Raw genomic sequence first — 17514 nt, forward strand, 5'->3', positions numbered from 1 at the left:
CTTTCTTTCTTTCTCCATCCCTCTCTCAAACCGCCGCCTTGAATTCTCTCCTTCTCACTTTATTCAGGTTAATGAGTCCTCTTCTCCTTCACTGTCTCATTATCAGTCCCTCCACGTCCTCTCTCTCTTTCTCTCTCCCTCTCTTTTTCTAACCCTTGTAACCTACTGCTCTGTGTTTGGTGATTCCTTTTTGTGTTGGTATATAACTGGTTGTATTCTTCTCCAGTTAGATGTTTGTTTTTTTTCTTCTATGTTTTATTTGATGTTTTAACTGTTATTTGATGTTTTAATTATTATTATTATTATTATTATTATTATTATTATTATTATTATTATTATTATTATTATTATTATTATTATTATTATTATTATCATCATCATCATCAACATTATTATTATTATTATTATTATTATTATTATTATTGTTATTATTATCATCATCATCATCATCAACATTATTATTATTATTATTATTATTATTGAAATGTATTTTTTATTTTTGGTTTTTAAAAACTCAAACTCATTATAAAAATATTGCAAAATCTGGACATCTCCAACCTGAAAAAGATGAATGTAAGTCTCTAAGTTTGAGTTGTGATTTCTTTGGAAAACTTGTGTGTTTTTGCCTGAACCACATTAAAAGCAGTTGGTTTTTAAGTCAAGTCAAGTCCAGTTTATTTCTGCAGCCCTTAATCACAGTGCAGCCCCAAAGGGTTTCACCCACATTTCACATAGAAATCAAACAGCATCCTTTAGTCTTAACCTCCACCCGCGAGTGGAAAGACTGCCAGAAAAACCACTTGGGTAAAAAATGGAAGAAACTTTGAGAAGGGAACACAACTTCCAGGACAACTAGGTGGCTATGGATGCCCAGTGGGCAACATTATTAACTGGGGACGGATTGTGGGACATGGATGAGGCCTAATCTTAGACTAAATCTTAGACTTTTAATCCGGACAAAGTGAAAATGACCCTTCCAGGTCGACCAGGTTGATCTGGACTAAGAGCATCACCAAGTCCAGACAGAGGGAGCTGACCAGTACTTCATCACCTTAGTCTCGGACTTCCTGGTCTAAAACCAATTCATCTTAAATTAAGCGACGTCTCAGAAAGGCATTTTTAAATTCTGGATTACTTTAAGTAGAATTATCGGTCTCCTGATTGAGATAAAAAAAAAAACGCCGTCCGTGGAACCGCCCTATAGTGATATATATATAGAAAATATAGTAGACAGTATGGAAGTCTGATCGGAATATACCTCCTACCCACCCATAAAGGGCTATTCCACTGCATGGCTATATGAAGGGGTAGTATTAACATCCTATACTATACTGGGTAGTTATTCCAATAATGAAAGCCGTTGCTCTTCTGGATACGTCTTTGTGAATGAAATATGTCGTAAAGGTATGCACGGGCCGGGTACGCAGCAGGCGCAGGGCATTTTGCATTTACAGAACAGCTGTGCGTTGCCAGATAAGTCGTATCCATCCCAGAAGGGTGATTGCAAGATAATAATTTGCCCGTGTTCCGCGCGGCGGGGCTGAGTGTGTCCCTCCCTCTGTTAGCAGGCACGGCGAGGCACATCCTTTACCTCTCTGTGTTTCCTCTAACGGCTTCCCAGCAATAACGCTGACTCACCCGCTCGCTCTCTCTCTCTCTCCTGGAGAATGAGCCCAGGCCTGTGTTCACCCCTTACACGGAGGAGAATACGACTGAAGCTCCAGCGGGAAGCTTTGTCAAACACGACCTGAACACTCCCACTTTCTTTCCTCTTTTCCTTTTACGGTAAAGGCTTTAATATTCATTTTCCATTACAGGATTTATTGGAGCCAGTACACTCAGTGCCTTGATAGATAGATAGATAGATAGATAGATAGAAAGATAGATAGACAGACAGACAGACAGACAGACAGACAGACAGACAGACAGACAGACAGACAGACAGACAGACAGACAGACAGACAGACAGACAGACAGACAGACAGACAGACCGACCGACGGATGGACGGATGGAGGGACGGACAGACGGGCGGATAGATAGATAGATGGATAGATAGACAGATAGGCTGATAGACAGACAGATAGACAGACAGACACTCCTATCTGAAGCCAGCGTACAACTACTCAGACTCTCACTAAGAGGATGTGATGGTAATAAAATAATGAAATAACAGGGAGATGGAGAGAGAGAGAGAGAGAGAGATAGTGTGTGTGTGTTTTTGTTTTTGTACGCATCTGTGTTTGTATGTGTGTACGTGTTTATATATATATATATATATTTTTTTTTTAATTGTCATATTACATATTACTCATTAAGAAAAATCTAACGAAATGTGTCTCTTAATGTGTTTGTGTGTGTGGAAGGGGTTGTTTTCTGTGTGTGTGTGTGTGTGTGTGTGTGAGTTTGTGTAAGTCTGTGTGTGCATGCGTACGTATGTGTGTGTGTGTGTGTGTGAGTGAGTGTCTAGCACAGCTCCGTTTAGGATCTGTGGCTCTGCTTCCAATGCCCCCAAGGGGGATATTACATTTTATGGAGAATATTTTTGTCTTGATAATGATCTGGGACCGTTCCCTTTGGTTCCAAAATTGCATTTAAGAGAAGCATTCATCCAATCAGCTGGAGCCGGATGCTTGCGATGGCCCTCAGTTGTATTGGAGATTAGTGTCTGGTGGTATGCTCTGAAACGGAAAGTGCAGTCGGCGCAATTATTTGGTTATCAACACTAGATGAGATGGGTTTGTACAGTGAGAGTAATGTTTTTTTAGTGTAACTCTTTTTAAGTTTTTATTTTAAATCAGTGCACGACCTTTATTGTGTATTTTTATCAGAATGAGATTATTCCGCCAGGTACATTAACATATGCTGTGCGAGGAATTTGTCGTGATGAGGATTGGTGCGTTTCTACAGAAAACTTGCATAACAAAAGGTTAAATAAATAAATAAATGTAATAAATAATAAATAAAATTGTGAAAAGTAAACTAAAACAAATCTTGCTGTGGAATTGTGAGGATTTGTAATGTTTTATTATATGGGGATGGTAGCTCAGGCGGTAGAGCTGGTGGTCTAGTCATCTAAAGGTTGCTGGTTGGATCCCAGGCTCCTCCTGCTAGCATGCTGTAGTGTCCTTGAGCAAGACACTTAACCCCTCATTGCTCCTGATGGCTGCGTCCGTCGGTGTTTGAACAATTGTAAGTCGCTTTGGATAAAAGCGTCTGGTAAATGTTTATTCACTTTCTGCTACTCTAACTCTCCTGCATAAAAAAGAAATTGTTATTTAAGTTGTTGAAAAATGTATTCAATAGGTTTTTCGAAAATGTTTTTGTACGGTACTCCTCAAATGTTTTTTTATGAACCGTGGATTTGAATCAACATTTAACAAACAACTTTCCGGCCCAAGCCACTTTTCACCCCGCGAGGCATTTCTATTACAAAGGACAACCTCCCCTCTGGAGCTCAGGGAGAAGATGGCCTCAGTGAACTGTACTTACAGCGTGGTCCTTGGGGAAAATACGGAGTTAGCGGAGTAATCACAGCACGGATATTCACAGATGTACAGCACATGTACACAGTCAGACATCTACCACCAACAGTGTGAGAGGGATTTCCCCTCACCTTATCACTCTGCTTCTCTCTGCATGTCCCCTTTTAAAAAACCCTAAAATATAACAAAGTTAGTGAAGTAAAATAAGAAAATCTTTATTTGTATTGCACTTTTCAAAACATACTGTTACAAAGGGCTACACAGGTAACATACAGGTAGCATAAAATAAACACAATTGAAGAAAACATTAAAACCAGAGAGAGTGGGCATAAAAAACAACAACAACAACAACAACAACAACAACATAATAATAATAATAATAATAATAATAATAATAATAATAATAAAGAATAAAAAAAAACAAGACATAATCAGAAATAAAGAAAAAAGTAAGAAGCACAATACAATTTGTATTACAATATAGTTTGAGGCAAGACGGGCTAATTCAAATGGATAGGACAAACGCAACAAAGGTGAGGCTTTATAAAAGAGGCTAATCAATAACAATGGGTTGTACTGTGATCTACGAATACGTGCGTTTGTTGTTGCTGTGGAATTGTGAGGATTGATGATGGCGATAATTAGCCATAATGTCCGTTCTATTATCATGAAATTGCCTGGAGTTCAGCCGAGCTTGGCCTTCGCAGATAAGTCACTCGTGAAAGACACCTGCAGAGCTGCCTTCAGCACCGCGGCCAGCTCCAGTCACCAGCACCGCGGACAGCTCCCCAGGCGGACGCCAGATAAGGCTGTTGCACCGTAGGGCAGCGGTTCTCAAATGGGACAAGTTGGTTTTTTTTCTTGATTTTTTTTTAATTCCCAGGTTAATGAAATCTGTCTACGAACGCAAGTTTGGTACCCTACCTCTTTGCTATAGCACATCTTGTCATTTAATGAGCATATCATCAACTGTGAGGATCTGCGCCACCCTTTAAATGTTCACTTCAACACTGCACATACAGCGCACATCATTTATGTTTTATCTTTTTTTTTCTTCCCAAAAATGTGAAGCGGGCACTCACAATATATATCATTTGAAGGGAATCCACCACCCACCCAGTGCTCCCTGCACCCTCCTCTTGGGCTGTGGACCTGGACCTTCTGGATGCTGTTCATCTTCATAACGAGTGGAGTGCTGATAGAGAGAATTTCACTTGACTGTGGCTTTCACATGAATTTGCCCTTAGGTGTGAGTGATATGAAAGTGAATGTGTGTGTCCCTGTAATAGGCCGTGTCCCATTCCGGGGGCCTACTGTTCTTTCCTTATGCCCCATGTCAACTGGGATTAGCTCTCTATCTCCCTACAGCCTGGAAAAGGCAGTAGAGGGAAATGGACAGAAAGAGGTCAATGTTGTTATCATTCCATCCATATACAAGCCTACAGTGGACCAGAGTTAATTCACTCGCATTTAAGCCCTCTTAAGTCTTTTGGAGCGGTGAGCTGCTACAGTTGGGGTGTTGGGGTTCTCGAGCCACATCCCGTGGACATTAGAGCCATTTCATTCAGTGCTGTGGTGCAGTGGGTCTCATATTAAGTGCAACAGCAGAGGGAGCTCCCATTTCTACCCACGGTACTAAGGAGAGCAGGGGTCAGAGTGGCTCTGCACTGTTAATGTTCCCATAAGCGCAGCACGACAATGGAAGGAAAATGCATGAAATGAGAGCTGACCAGGGAGGAGGGGAGGGCTTATCACACGGCAATTGTAGTTCAGAGGCGAGACCTCACTTTCAATCTATATGTACATTAACATGGGTAATAACGTATTCCCAGTTTGTTTTAAAGAGACATTCCAACATGGGTCTGCCTGCTTTCACATAGTCGACCTGGAAGAACCAAACAAGGGTATATTTAGAGTTCATTTTGAGGTGATCAACTCCCACATTTGCTGCTTTCTTCTCCTTTGCTTCTCCTCTCCCTTCAGCATTTACCGTCGTTTTTCGCCTCACCCCATGTCGCCTCCCATGGCTTCACCACGGCACCTTTGGTGGCCGCTTCGTATCGCAATGCTTATTTTGTTTAGAACTTTGAAGAAGGAGTATCTCTGTCGTTTTCCTTCTTAGTTTCTCCGAGCAAATGTACGTACACCGAATGGCTCTGTGAATTCCGTTTGATGGACACCTTTCCCTTCCCACCCCCCCCCACCCCCCCCCCCCCACCCCCGGTCCAGGCGTTTGGCCAGGCCTACTCCACCCAGCGCAAAGTGGCGGAGGACGGGGAGACCAACGAGGAGACCCTGCTGCAGGAGTCCGCCACCAAGGAGGCCTACTACATGGGCCGCCTGCTGGAGCTGCAGGCCGAGCTCAAGCACAGCCGGGCCACTGTGGCCAGCACGCAGGCGGACAACGAGCACCTCAGCGGCCTGCTGCAGGAGCTGCGGGAGGTAGGGGAGGAGCGGGAGGAGGGGGAGGGGGAGGAGGAGCCTGGCCGGGTGGAAAGTTCCAGACAAGGGTTTTTCCTGGTCCTCCTGGGATTGTCGGGGCGGGCGGGGGAATGTCCTCTGGTTCAGAGGATAGGAGTCCTGAAATGGTATATTTTTAACAGCTCTCAAATTTCGTTCTCAAGTGAAATTTTGGATTAAATTAAATATGATTTATGATTATAGTTTAAAAAATGAACTTTAGAACGTGTGTGTGTGTGTGTCTGTATGTGTGTGTGTGTGTGTGTGTGTGTCTGTATGTGTGTGTGTGTGTGTGTCTGTGTGTAGTTTTAGATGTGTGTCTATGCTTTCTTAAACTTGTGTGTGGGAGGGTGTTTGTGTGTGTGTGTGTTTGTGTGTGTGTGTGTGTGTGTGTGTGTATGTGTGTGTGTGTGTGTGTGTGTGTGTGTCTGTATGTGTGTGTGTGTGTGTGTGTGTGTGTGTGTGTGTGTAGTTTTAGATGTGTGTCTATGCTTTCTTAAACTTGTGTGTGGGAGGGTGTTTCTGTGTGTGTGTGTGTGTGTGTGTGTCTGTGTGTGTGTGTGTGTGTGTGTGTGTGTGTGTGTGTGTGTGTGTGTGTGTGTGTGTGTGTGTGTAGTTTTAGATGTGTGTCTATGCTTTCTTAAACTTGTGTGTGGGAGGGTGTTTCTGTGTGTGTGTGTGTGTGTGTGTGTGTGTGTCTGTGTGTGAATTTTTGCTGCATGTGTGTGTGTGTGTCCTGTCCACACGAAACTGCGATGAAAGTCTGCGATGTCTCCATTAGAAGTTGAAAAGTCTCTCCAGCTTCCGTACAGTGCTGTGTCTGAATATTATGAAGAAGCTCCACACGCCGCGCGCTCCTCATGTTCTTCTGTGGTGTTTGACATCAAATTTTAGAGTTATTATCGCCCCCTACTGGTATTTGCATTCCTGTGTGGACAGAGAATCTTAAAAAAATAATAAAAAAAAAACGTTTTTTAAGTTTAATGGGATGGCGGTGGGGAAACACGGCTATAGAGGAACATTCCGAATAAATCCCCGAATGCATGGACAGCCCAGTGATGGTCTCTGTTGGGACGTCTCCGCAGAGCAACGAGATGCTGGAGCTGCAGCGCAGCCGGATGCGGGAGGAGATCAGGGAGTACAAGTTCCGAGAGGCGCGGCTCCTCCAGGACTACACGGAGCTGGAGGACGAGAACATCTCGCTGCAGAAACTGGTGTCGACGCTCAAGCAAAACCAGGTGCCGGCATTTTGCACGCGCCCATGTACTGTGCATAGAGACATAAACCACGTGTATTCGTTTTTTTGTTAACCACATACGGTGGGATTTCCCTCTTTTTCATATTTTAGGGCACTTTAAGGGACCATACCGGTGTCAAAGTGAGTTTTAGCCCATTTACTAGTCAGCATCACTGGCCATTTTCTGCACGATAGCTCACTTTTTGATACTTTCTTTATATTTTCGCACATTTTATTTTCGGGTTATCGACAATTCTAAAGACACGGTGAGAATTTTACCTTTATTAATCAATTATCTAATAATCTCCGACTGTAACATATATTGTGTATATACAGTATATTATATATGTATTTGTCAATTCATCTGGAAAGGCATAAGCAGCATTTCTAGGCTACTAAACAGGCTAAAACTGAATTTGACACTGTGCCGCCCTTGAGGTTTTCTTCACCACACGTGTGTAAATATAGGAGGAAAATGAGCGTGAACCTCAAAGACGGACGGACAAAGCGCACGGTCGACACCAAGTAATACAACCAAATCCCAAAACAATGAAACTGCTTTGGAGACATAAGGGTATTATCTGGGAGGGGTTTGGTGGAGAGGAATAGAACTGAATGCTTCTGGAAGTTATTATATTCTCCTCTGGTGTGACCCCCCAAATCACGCCTCCACACCCTCACCTCAATCCACAGTTTTTTTTTTTGTGTGTGATTTAGGTGGAGTACGAGGGCCTGAAGCACGAGATCAAGGTGCTGGAGGAGGAGACGGAGCTCTTGCGCAGCCAGCTGGAGGGCGCGCTGCGTCTGAAGGACATCTCCGAGGCGCAGCTGGAGGAGGCGCTGGACTCCCTGAAGAGCGAGCGCGAGCAGAAGAACCACCTGCGCAAGGAGCTGGTGCACCACCTCAGCATGTGCGACGTGGCCTACACGGGCAGCGCCCACCTGGCCTTCACCTCGGCCCCGCCCAGCGGCGCCGCCACGCCCACCGCCGCCCTGTCCCCCGGCGCCGAGGAGCCCTCCTCCAGGTGGCGGGACTTGGATTTAAGGGGGGGAGGAGCGCTCAGCTTTCCGGGCTCTCATTCGCTCTCCTCGGCTGCTCCCTCTTTTAATGTTGTTATCTCCTCTCATCTCCTCTCCTTCCCTCTTCCTGTCATCCCCTCTCCCCTCCCCTCCTCTCCTCTCCCCTCCTCTCATCTCTCCTCCTCTCCTCTTCCTGTCATCCCCTCTCCCCTTCTCCTCTCCCCTCCTCTCATCTTCTCTCCTCTCATCTCCCCTCCCCTCCTCTCCTCTTCCTGTCATCCCCTCTCCCCTTCTCCTCTCCCCTCCTCTCATCTTCTCTCCTCTCATCTCCCCTCCTCTCCTCTCCTCTTCCTGTCATCTCCTCTCCCCTCCCCTCCTCTCCTCTCCTCTCCTCTCCCTTCTTTTCTTTCCCTCTTCTCTCCTCCTGACTTCTCCTCTCACATCATTTTATCCCTTTTCCTCTTTCCTCCCCCTCATTTGTCCTCTCCTTCTCTCTTTTCCCCCTCGTATTCTCCACTCCTCCGCCCTAATTCCTCTACTTTCATCCCATCTCCACCGCTCTCCTTCCCTCTCTCCATCTCTCCTCTCCTCTCCTTCCTCCTCCTCTCCTCTCCTCTCCGTCCTCCTCCCCTGCTCTCCTCTCTTCTCCTCTCCTCTCCTCTCCTCTGCTCCCATCTCCCCTCCTCTCCTCTCCTCTCCTTCTCTCCTCCCCTCTCCTCTCCTCTCCTCTCCTTCTCTCCTCTCCCCTCCTCTCCTCTCCTCTAGGTGTAATGGCCACCTCCAGGCTGGTTCAGGGGCTGGTTCTCTGTCCAGGGCCAATGGAGAGTGTAGAGCGGGCGGGAGGAAGGCGGAGGGCGCGGCGTCCGACCTCTTCAGCGAGATGAACCTCACGGAGATCCAGAAGCTCAAGCAGCAGCTGATGCAGGTGGGTCCGCGCTCTGGCCTTCCATCGGCCACAAGGGGGCCATTAGGGGGCCACTAGGGGGCCATTAGGGGGCCACTAGGGGGCCATTAGGGGGTCGAAGGGGGCCACTAAGAGGAGATGACATTCATCTTGATAACAACGATAACGTACAGGAGGTCTTATTTGATATGTTTCCCTGCGTCATGTGTATGTGAAACAGGTTTCTGGAACAGCAAACCAGCCAATCAGAATGCAGCTTCAGTCTGTTTCAGTTGCTGGAGCACACGCCCACTTTCTAACAAACCAGTTACTCTGAGATGACGGGAGCACGATTTGGGTTTGATCAAAACTTTAACCTTTTTTAATTTTCATATTTATTATTTGATTCATTTTATTATTATTTTTGTTTTTCATTTATTCTTATTTTCTTAATGCCTTCATTTTTTTGTGAGATGGACCTGATGCGGGACTGGCAGTGGGCGTAAGATATGTAAAAACATATTCTTCCTGTTTACAGAATAGATAAAAAGCATTTTAATGCTGTTCTTGATGGTAAATATTGAGATTGATCAACATTTTTGTGATAATATTTTTAACTATCATATTTTATTTATTTATTACACTATAAAGCATATTGCTGTCCTATGGAGCGAGGATATAAAACCCCCTAAAATGTCTATATCATAATTGGATGAATGGCTTACCTGTAAAATACGCATGTATCTGTGATCAAATAGACGGTGACTCAAGAGATGACTCACTTAGTGTCTCACATGTGAGACATCTTGGATATAGCGCCGTCACATCCCAACAATAGAGTGAGAGCAACGTTATTACTGCGACTGAATATCGAAATATGACTTCCTCCCTGTGACCACTGGGAATGCCAGGAGGAGGCTTGTGAATAATTTACTGTAAAACGCTGCGGACATGTTGTAACCCCTCATCGCGCACGCTCTCTCTCTCTCTCTCTCTCTCTCTCTCTCATTCATTCTCTATTTTCTCGCCCCGCCCTTCGTAATCTTCCTCTTCTCACCAAATTAAAAGATATTTTGTTTTTGTCTTTTTTTTTTATTGTTTCAGTTTTTAACCTGTGTGTGTGCGTGCGTGCGTGCGTGTGTGTGTGTGTGTGTGTGTGTGTGTGTGTGTTACACAGCGAGATGCTGCAGTGCCACCAGATGTAATCTCATCCCTTCCTGCTCCCTCTCTGCTCTCTCTGATTGGTCGGAATCCAGGAAGGGCTTATTTATATCCTCCCTGACACATTAGACTATCGACCGCCTGCCGCTCCAGTGGGTTTTAGCTGGAGAACGTTGTTTCAGTGCAGCCGATTTGAAATGTTAATGACTTTATTTTTTTTGGGGGGGTGGGGTTTCTTTGCAACCAGTGCACTTTGAAGTATCTGGATTGCATATCATGGACAACTAGGTGGACACCTTTTATCTAGTGAGGCCCATAATATATGTGTGGTCCTCGTGATGAGGACTTGGGCCCAGAATGCCCAAAGTTCTGGTGAGGGGTAAAAGTGAGATCCATATATACTGTATAAGACACTGGAAGAGGTCTATTTACCCCTCTATCTTTTTATTCTCACCTGCTCTACCCCAGGCTAGGGTGTGGGTAATACCTTTCAAATATCGTCAGAACTCGCAAACTCACCACAGGAAAGACCAGAGATGAGATTTACGGCATGTCTCTGGAGCTGTGCAACCCGCTGCCAGTTGGTGGTTTCAGGGGCAGAAAAATAAGAAACCTTGAATGTTTCCGCACAAAATTTAAGACAGAGGGCATTGGCCGAGCATTTGTGTCAAAATTAGTCAAACCTTCGTTGCTTTATTTCAATCACGCGTTCCATCAGCACCGCCTGTCAAGAGATTTAATTTACATGAATGGACGGATGAGAAGATTTTTCAGTGCCCTGTTGAACATCAGTCACTCAGTGCAGGACACTTCGATTACAGTTGATTTTTACCACGTGCACAATCATAAAGAGTTTTTGTTCATAGAATTCCCTTGAACTACTCTTAGAGATCTGCATGTGAAACCTGGAAAAGTGTTTGTTGTCAGCTCGAGCACAATTCAAACAGAGATGGAGGCGAAAGTGAGTAGTTGGGTTTTTTTTTTTCTGTTTTCATCTTCACCTTGAAACAGAAAGTCTTTTGGAGGGAATGGATTTGGTACTCTTAACCTATAAATAAAAATGAAGGATACGGTTTAAATCAAGGTTTTCATGTATTTACAGAAGCAATAATAATACATGACATAATGGAAAAGAAGGGGTAACAGGGTATCAGGCTGGACATGTTTACATGTTATCGTCTTTTATAGGCACAGGTATATGGGGTATTTAGTAGACGTATTATTACTGTGTACAGAAAGCATCAACACATTATCTGTCTGCTGCCTCCTGCAGGTGGAACGGGAGAAAGTCACGCTGCTGACCAGCCTGCAGGAGTCCCAGACGCAGCTCCAGCACACGCAGGGCGCTCTGGACGAGCAGCACGAGAGAGCCCTGCGCCTCAGCCAGAAGGTCACCGCCCTGCGTCGCCTGCACCGTGAGGCCCACCTCGCCTGGGAGGCCCACCACGACCCGGGGTCCCAGCTCCACCGTCAGGCCCCGTCAGAGCGGCACAGAGAGGAGGCGGCGGCGCGGGAGGAAGAGGAAGAGAAGGAGGCGGGAGAACAGGGCGACAGCGAGGAGGACAAGGGCGGGAAGGCGAGCAAAAGTCAAGTGTTCTCATACCAGACGCCGGGCCTGGAGATCCTGCAGTGCAAATACCGAGTGGCCGTGACGGAGGTGGTGGAGCTGAAGGCGGAGCTGAAGGCCCTGCGGGAACGTCTGGCCCACGGCGGGGAGGAGGCGGCGGAGGAGAGGACGAGGGGAGACGCGCAGCTCCGAGATCTGGAGGCTCAGCTGGGGAGGCTGGAGAAGAGCTGCCGCCAGGGACGAGAGAAGGTCAGCGCTGGCTCCAGACACGGAGCGGGAACTTAGTTTGTCTGTATTTACTGAGTAACGTAGTGGTGGGTTTGTATCCTAATAGCACAAGAAAATAAAACATAATGCTATGATGCTGTACCCTACTATACTATACTATTCTATACTATACCATACCGTACTATACCATACTATACTATACTATACTATTCTATTCTATTCTATTCTATTCTATACTATTCTATACTATACTATACTATACCATACTATACTATACCATACTAGACTAAACTATACTATTCTGTACTATACTAGACCATACTATACTATACTATACTATACTATACTATATTATACTATACTATTATATTCTATACTGTACTATTCTATACTATACTATACTTTACTATACTATACTATACTATACTATTCAATTCTATACTATACTATTCTTTACTATACTATTCCATACTATATACTATACTCTACTATACTGTACTATTCTATACTATACTATTCTATACTATACTGTACTATTCAATACTATACTATACTATTCTATACTATACTGCACTCTACTATACTACACTATACTACAATGTACTATACAACACTGTACTATACTATAATGTCCTATACTATACTGTACTATTCTGTACTATACCACACTGTGCTGTACTGTACTGTACTGTACTGCACTGTACTACACTACTGTACTCTCCAGGTGTCCAGCCTGCAGTCGGAGCTGCAGGTGGCTCAGAACGCAGCCAGTGAGAGCCAGGGAGCATTGAATGCCGCTCAGGACGAGCTGGTCACTCTGAGCGAGGAGCTGGCTCAGCTGTACCACCACGTCTGCCTGTGCAACAACGAGACGCCCAACCGCGTCATGCTCGACTACTACAGGTTGGTTTAGGATTATTTTAGGATTTAATTATGAGGGTTACAACACGTAAAGCACGGTGGTCTTTGAAGTCTTTCGACAATGTCAGGTTTTTCTGTTGTTTAAGACATGAATACTTTTGTCGTTCTCTTAAAAGACCTGGTACTTCTACGAAACAGTATCCAGACTGAAACAACTTTAGCCTTTTTTTTCATGGTTTTGGGAAGAGAAATTACATCGTGAAGGAGTGGTGGGCACAACTCCACGGGGTTGAGTTGAGTTGCTGAATACAAGAGTCAATTTGTCAACCATTCAAGCAAAATAAAGATCGAAAGATTCTAATTAAATGTTGTTTTCTTTTCTCTCCAAATCTCTCCCAGGCAAGGCCGGGGTCTGCGGGGCCTCAGTGCCGTTCTTAAAGCCATGTCAGCGGATGAGAGCCGCGTCCTCCTCACCCCGCGCCTCGCCCGGCGGCTCGCGGCTGCGCCGTCCGCCCCATCCGCCGCCTCCAGTCCCGCGGAGTCGCGGAGCCCGTCCCAGTCCCCGTCCAAGGAGCCCCTTTCGGGTGAGGCGGGGAGAGAGGGCAGGGAGGGAGCCCGGGAGGGCCTCCAGGTCCCCGCCCAGCAGAGCCCGGGACCCCGCACCCCCACCGCTGAGTCTCCCAGCATCAGTGCCTCTTCCTCATCGTCGTCATCTTCGTCGCCCGCCCTGGAGCCCGCTGGCGACCTCCGCAGGGAACCCATGAACATCTATAACCTCAACGCCATCATCAGAGACCAGGTACCACTGGAGAGAGAGAGAGGGTTGTTTTTGAGGAGGAGCGCTCGATCGGCCGGGAATGAGAAAATATCTGCCAATTAACTGTATGAATTCTAATATGATAATAAGGAAGGAAAAAATAAAAATAAAGAAAACCCATTTTATTTCCATCTAAAGGTCCACATTTGAATTCACTTATAATCTGTTTTGTTTTTTTAGGTCAGTGTCCCTTTTTTAAATCGGTTCCTCTGAGATAACTGGAGGAACTGGTGGATTTTGAAAAAAGGTTGATTTTGAATGCTTTCTTAAGTTCATCTATCAATGAAGAAATATTCATATTTAATTAATTCCTAGTGCATGATAATACACATCAATGTCACAGAACAACCTGGAAATATTTTATTTTTTATTTTCTAAACATAGATAACCATGGACTCAAAATTCCAAAAAATAAAAAATAAATGTGGCCGTTCAATGCAGAAAAGTCTCTCACAAAAAACTGGCTAAATGCCCCCCCCCCCCCCCTCTCTCCTCGCGCCCCCCAGGTGAAGCACCTGCAGCGGGCGGTGGACCGCTCCCTGCAGCTGTCCCGGCAGCGGGCGGCGGCCAGGGAGCTGGCCCCGCTGCTGGACAAGGACAAGGAGAGCTGCTTGGAGGAGATCCTGAAGCTCAAGTCGCTGCTCAGCACCAAGAGGGAGCAGGTCGCCACGCTCAGGCTGGTGCTCAAGGCCAACAAGCAGGTGAGCGGCAGAGCCAGGGAGGGGGAGAAAACGACGGAATGACGGAAGAAATGATGGAAAAAGTCATAATAATAATAATGATATAATGATATAATGAATAATACTTTTTTTGAACTGTCAAATTTTTTCATTCTTGTCTACCCTCCACCAGTGTTTATTTTGGGTGCAAATGAAAAAATTTATCAATCTTTTTGTGTTTGGTTGCTTTTTTTGTGTGGAAAAAAAAACACATTCATGAGTTATTAGTTAAGAGGGTATTTTGGTATGTGTATTCTGTTTGCATTGCTTTTGCTCTCACCCTTTGTGTGTACACTTGTATGCATGCATGGACAGTGTGTGTGCGTGTGCGCGTGTGTCTGTGTGTGTGTTTGTGTGCATGTGTGTGTTGGTGTGTGTTTGTGCGTGTGTTTGTGTGCGTGTGCGTGTGCGTGTGTGTGTATGTGTGTGTGCGTGTGTGTGCGTGTTTGTGTGTGTGCGCATGTACATGTGCTTTACTGGATGTGAATTTGTTCATATTTGTGTGTTTGTGTGTGTCTGTGCATGAATTTCATATATTTGACTGGTTCTGTTTTGCATATTTGTGGACTTTTTTAAAATGTATTTTCTGTCTTTTTATTCCATTTTGTCTTTGTCTATTTATTTTCATCCCTTATTTTAATCACAAAAACATCTTCCTTGTACATGTAAATAAACCATGCAGAATAAAATAAACTCATTCAAACTAATGTGTGTGCGTGTGTGTGTGTGTGTGTGTGTGTGTGTGTGTGTGTGTGTGTGTGTGTGTGTGTGTGTGTGTGTGTGTGTGTCGACCCCCCCCACCCCCACCCAGACGGCGGAGGTGGCCCTGTCCAACCTGAAGAGTAAGTACGAGGAGGAGAAATCCATGGTGACGGACACCATGATGAAGCTGAGGAACGAGCTGAAGGCCCTGAAGGAGGACGCAGCCACCTTCTCCTCCCTGAGAGCCATGTTCGCCACCAGGTCAGAGCCCGGACGCGAGAGAAATCTGCCCCAAAACAAAACAAAAATGAATTGGGGGGGGGTGAAAATGAATTGAAGTGATATAAGTAATGCACAACAGAGATGGAGTCTCCGCTGTAGACTGTCTGTTGTGTACGTATTGGATTCACAAAGCTTTTGGAATACGGACCCGTTTTTGTCTTGGTGCAAATCTCAAGCTCCTCAAAATGAATTTTGAAAAGTGCGTTCCTATGACTTTTTGTGTGTTACGACTGTTTGGATTCAGGCGGTGCGAGTGCGATTTTCCTTGGACGGTTCTCGAGATTATCGTGTCAGATTACCCTGCGTGCGGGGGGTGTGACGAGTGTTTTTCTACCTCCGACCCCGATCTCCTCGGAGGTTCGCATGTTGAATATTCAGGGCCCGATATCCTCAGGCGGAACAAGTCCGAAACACAACAGCAGCCATGGAACGCTGAGAAGCATGAAGTACGCAGCCCATGTTCATCTTCTTTCTTCCTTTTTGGATATTCCGTCCAAAAACATTCGCGCAAATAAATAGCGTCGCCATGTGTGTTAACTCCAAAGCCGCGTGTGACGCGTGCCAGATTTCCGGTGGTGAGAGTCGGGGCTCTCGACGCACCAGGCGAACAGAGCTGTTGAATGTCCCACGGGGTGCGGCGACGCGTCGGGGTCGCTCACACTTTCAACACCCGGTGAGATTTGTGAAAGCCTTGCCGCGCGGGCCAGGCTTGAGCGTGAGTGACCGAGTGTCTCCGTTCTCCACCCTCCTCCCTCCGAACCCCCGCCTCCAGGTGTGACGAGTACATGACCCAGCTGGAAGAGATGCAGAGGCAGCTGGCTGCGGCCGAGGACGAGAAGAAGACTCTCAACTCCCTCCTGCGAATGGCCATCCAGCAGAAACTGGCCCTCACCCAGCGCCTGGAGGACCTGGCCTTCGACCAGGAGCAGACCCACCGCACCCGCGGGGCCAAGGTGACCCGCACAAGGACCAGCACCCCCAAAGTAAGTCACCCGCCCTCGGGCTCGGCCTCGGCCCAAGACCCGGGCTCCGGCTCGGCTTCGGGGCCCGCAAGCCTCCCCTCCTTCAGTTTAACCAGCCCGACCTCCGTGGCGTCCGATAGTCTCTACGCCCTGGCCCTCAGCCCCTCCTCGCTCTCCGCGGCCGCCGCGGCCCTGGCCTCCGCTCTCACGTCCCCCACCTCGCACCGAGTCCCGCCCAGCCCGCCCTCTCTGGAGGGCCCCTCCTCCCCCTCGGCCTGGCCGCCGCTCTCGGCGCCTCACTCCCAGTGGTCCCTGGGCGTCCAGACCTTCCTGGTGGACTCCCACGCTTTCAGTGTCAACTCCTCCCCGGCTCCCCCCCGTAGCTCCGCCCTCTCCCGGCACCTCGCCACAGACTCTCACGCCTCCTCCTGTTCCCCCTCCCCTGCGGCGACCTTGGCCGCCACCACCACCGCCACCGCCTCCACCGCCGCCAGGCCCGCCCCGCCGGGCTCAACGCCCTCCGCCCCATACCGCTCGCCCCTCCTGGGGGCCCGGCGCCCCACGTGGACCTCCACGCCTCGAACGCGGCCCCTGTCCAGCTTCACGCGCCCCTCCGCCCTCTACACGCCGTCCCCCTCTTCCGCCTACTCCTCCTCCTTCTCGCCCTCTTCCTCTTACAGCTACTCCTCCGCTTACAGCTCCTCCTCCTCCTACACCCACTCCAACCAGTACAGCCCCCTCTACCCCAGGTACTACAGTCCCCGCCGGCCCAGGCACTGACGCCCAAAACCTAACCCCTCGCAGCCTTTTCCCTAAACCTGACCTCCTGAACCCATCCCGCCGCAAGCCCTCCTCCTCGGTCCGTCACCGGAGAGATTGGGGCTCACAGAGAGGAGGACAGAATGGTTTCCTATTCCCCCATTTCCTACTTCCTGTTTCCTGTGCCTAAGCCTCGGCCAATGGGTTTTGAATGTTCAGTGACTTTGCTCAGGGATTTGACAAGAGGAGCACAACTGGCCGCGCCTTCCTTCTATTCCGAGACCGTTGACTGGTCTGCAGGATGTCGATAGAGACTTTTTAAATGATTTTTTTTTTTGTTTTTTTGTTTCTCGTTTCGGCTTTCACGTCCTCA

The 17514-nt window shown here is 47.0% G+C and overlaps 1 protein-coding gene across 1 annotated transcript in view; it reads left to right on the plus strand.

Annotated features, from left to right (window-relative positions):
• Positions 1-17162, plus strand: part of LOC307246411 (protein bicaudal D homolog 1-like) — a gene marked incomplete at both ends in the record, with an annotated part of 32194 nt that extends 15032 nt beyond the window's left edge. Inside the window, 10 exons of the mRNA XM_080022325.1 lie at positions 5713-5925; positions 7029-7181; positions 7898-8205; positions 8966-9125; positions 11518-12060; positions 12764-12942; positions 13300-13699; positions 14224-14418; positions 15248-15399; positions 16193-17162. Of these exons, the coding sequence (XP_079878451.1) occupies positions 5713-5925; positions 7029-7181; positions 7898-8205; positions 8966-9125; positions 11518-12060; positions 12764-12942; positions 13300-13699; positions 14224-14418; positions 15248-15399; positions 16193-17162 (3273 nt within the window). The remainder of the gene's footprint in view (positions 1-5712; positions 5926-7028; positions 7182-7897; positions 8206-8965; positions 9126-11517; positions 12061-12763; positions 12943-13299; positions 13700-14223; positions 14419-15247; positions 15400-16192) is intronic.
• Between the last annotated feature and the right edge of the window lie 352 nt (positions 17163-17514).

This window comes from Zeus faber (genome assembly GCF_960531495.2).
Source record: "Zeus faber genome assembly, chromosome: 21".
NCBI lineage: Eukaryota > Metazoa > Chordata > Actinopteri > Zeiformes > Zeidae > Zeus > Zeus faber.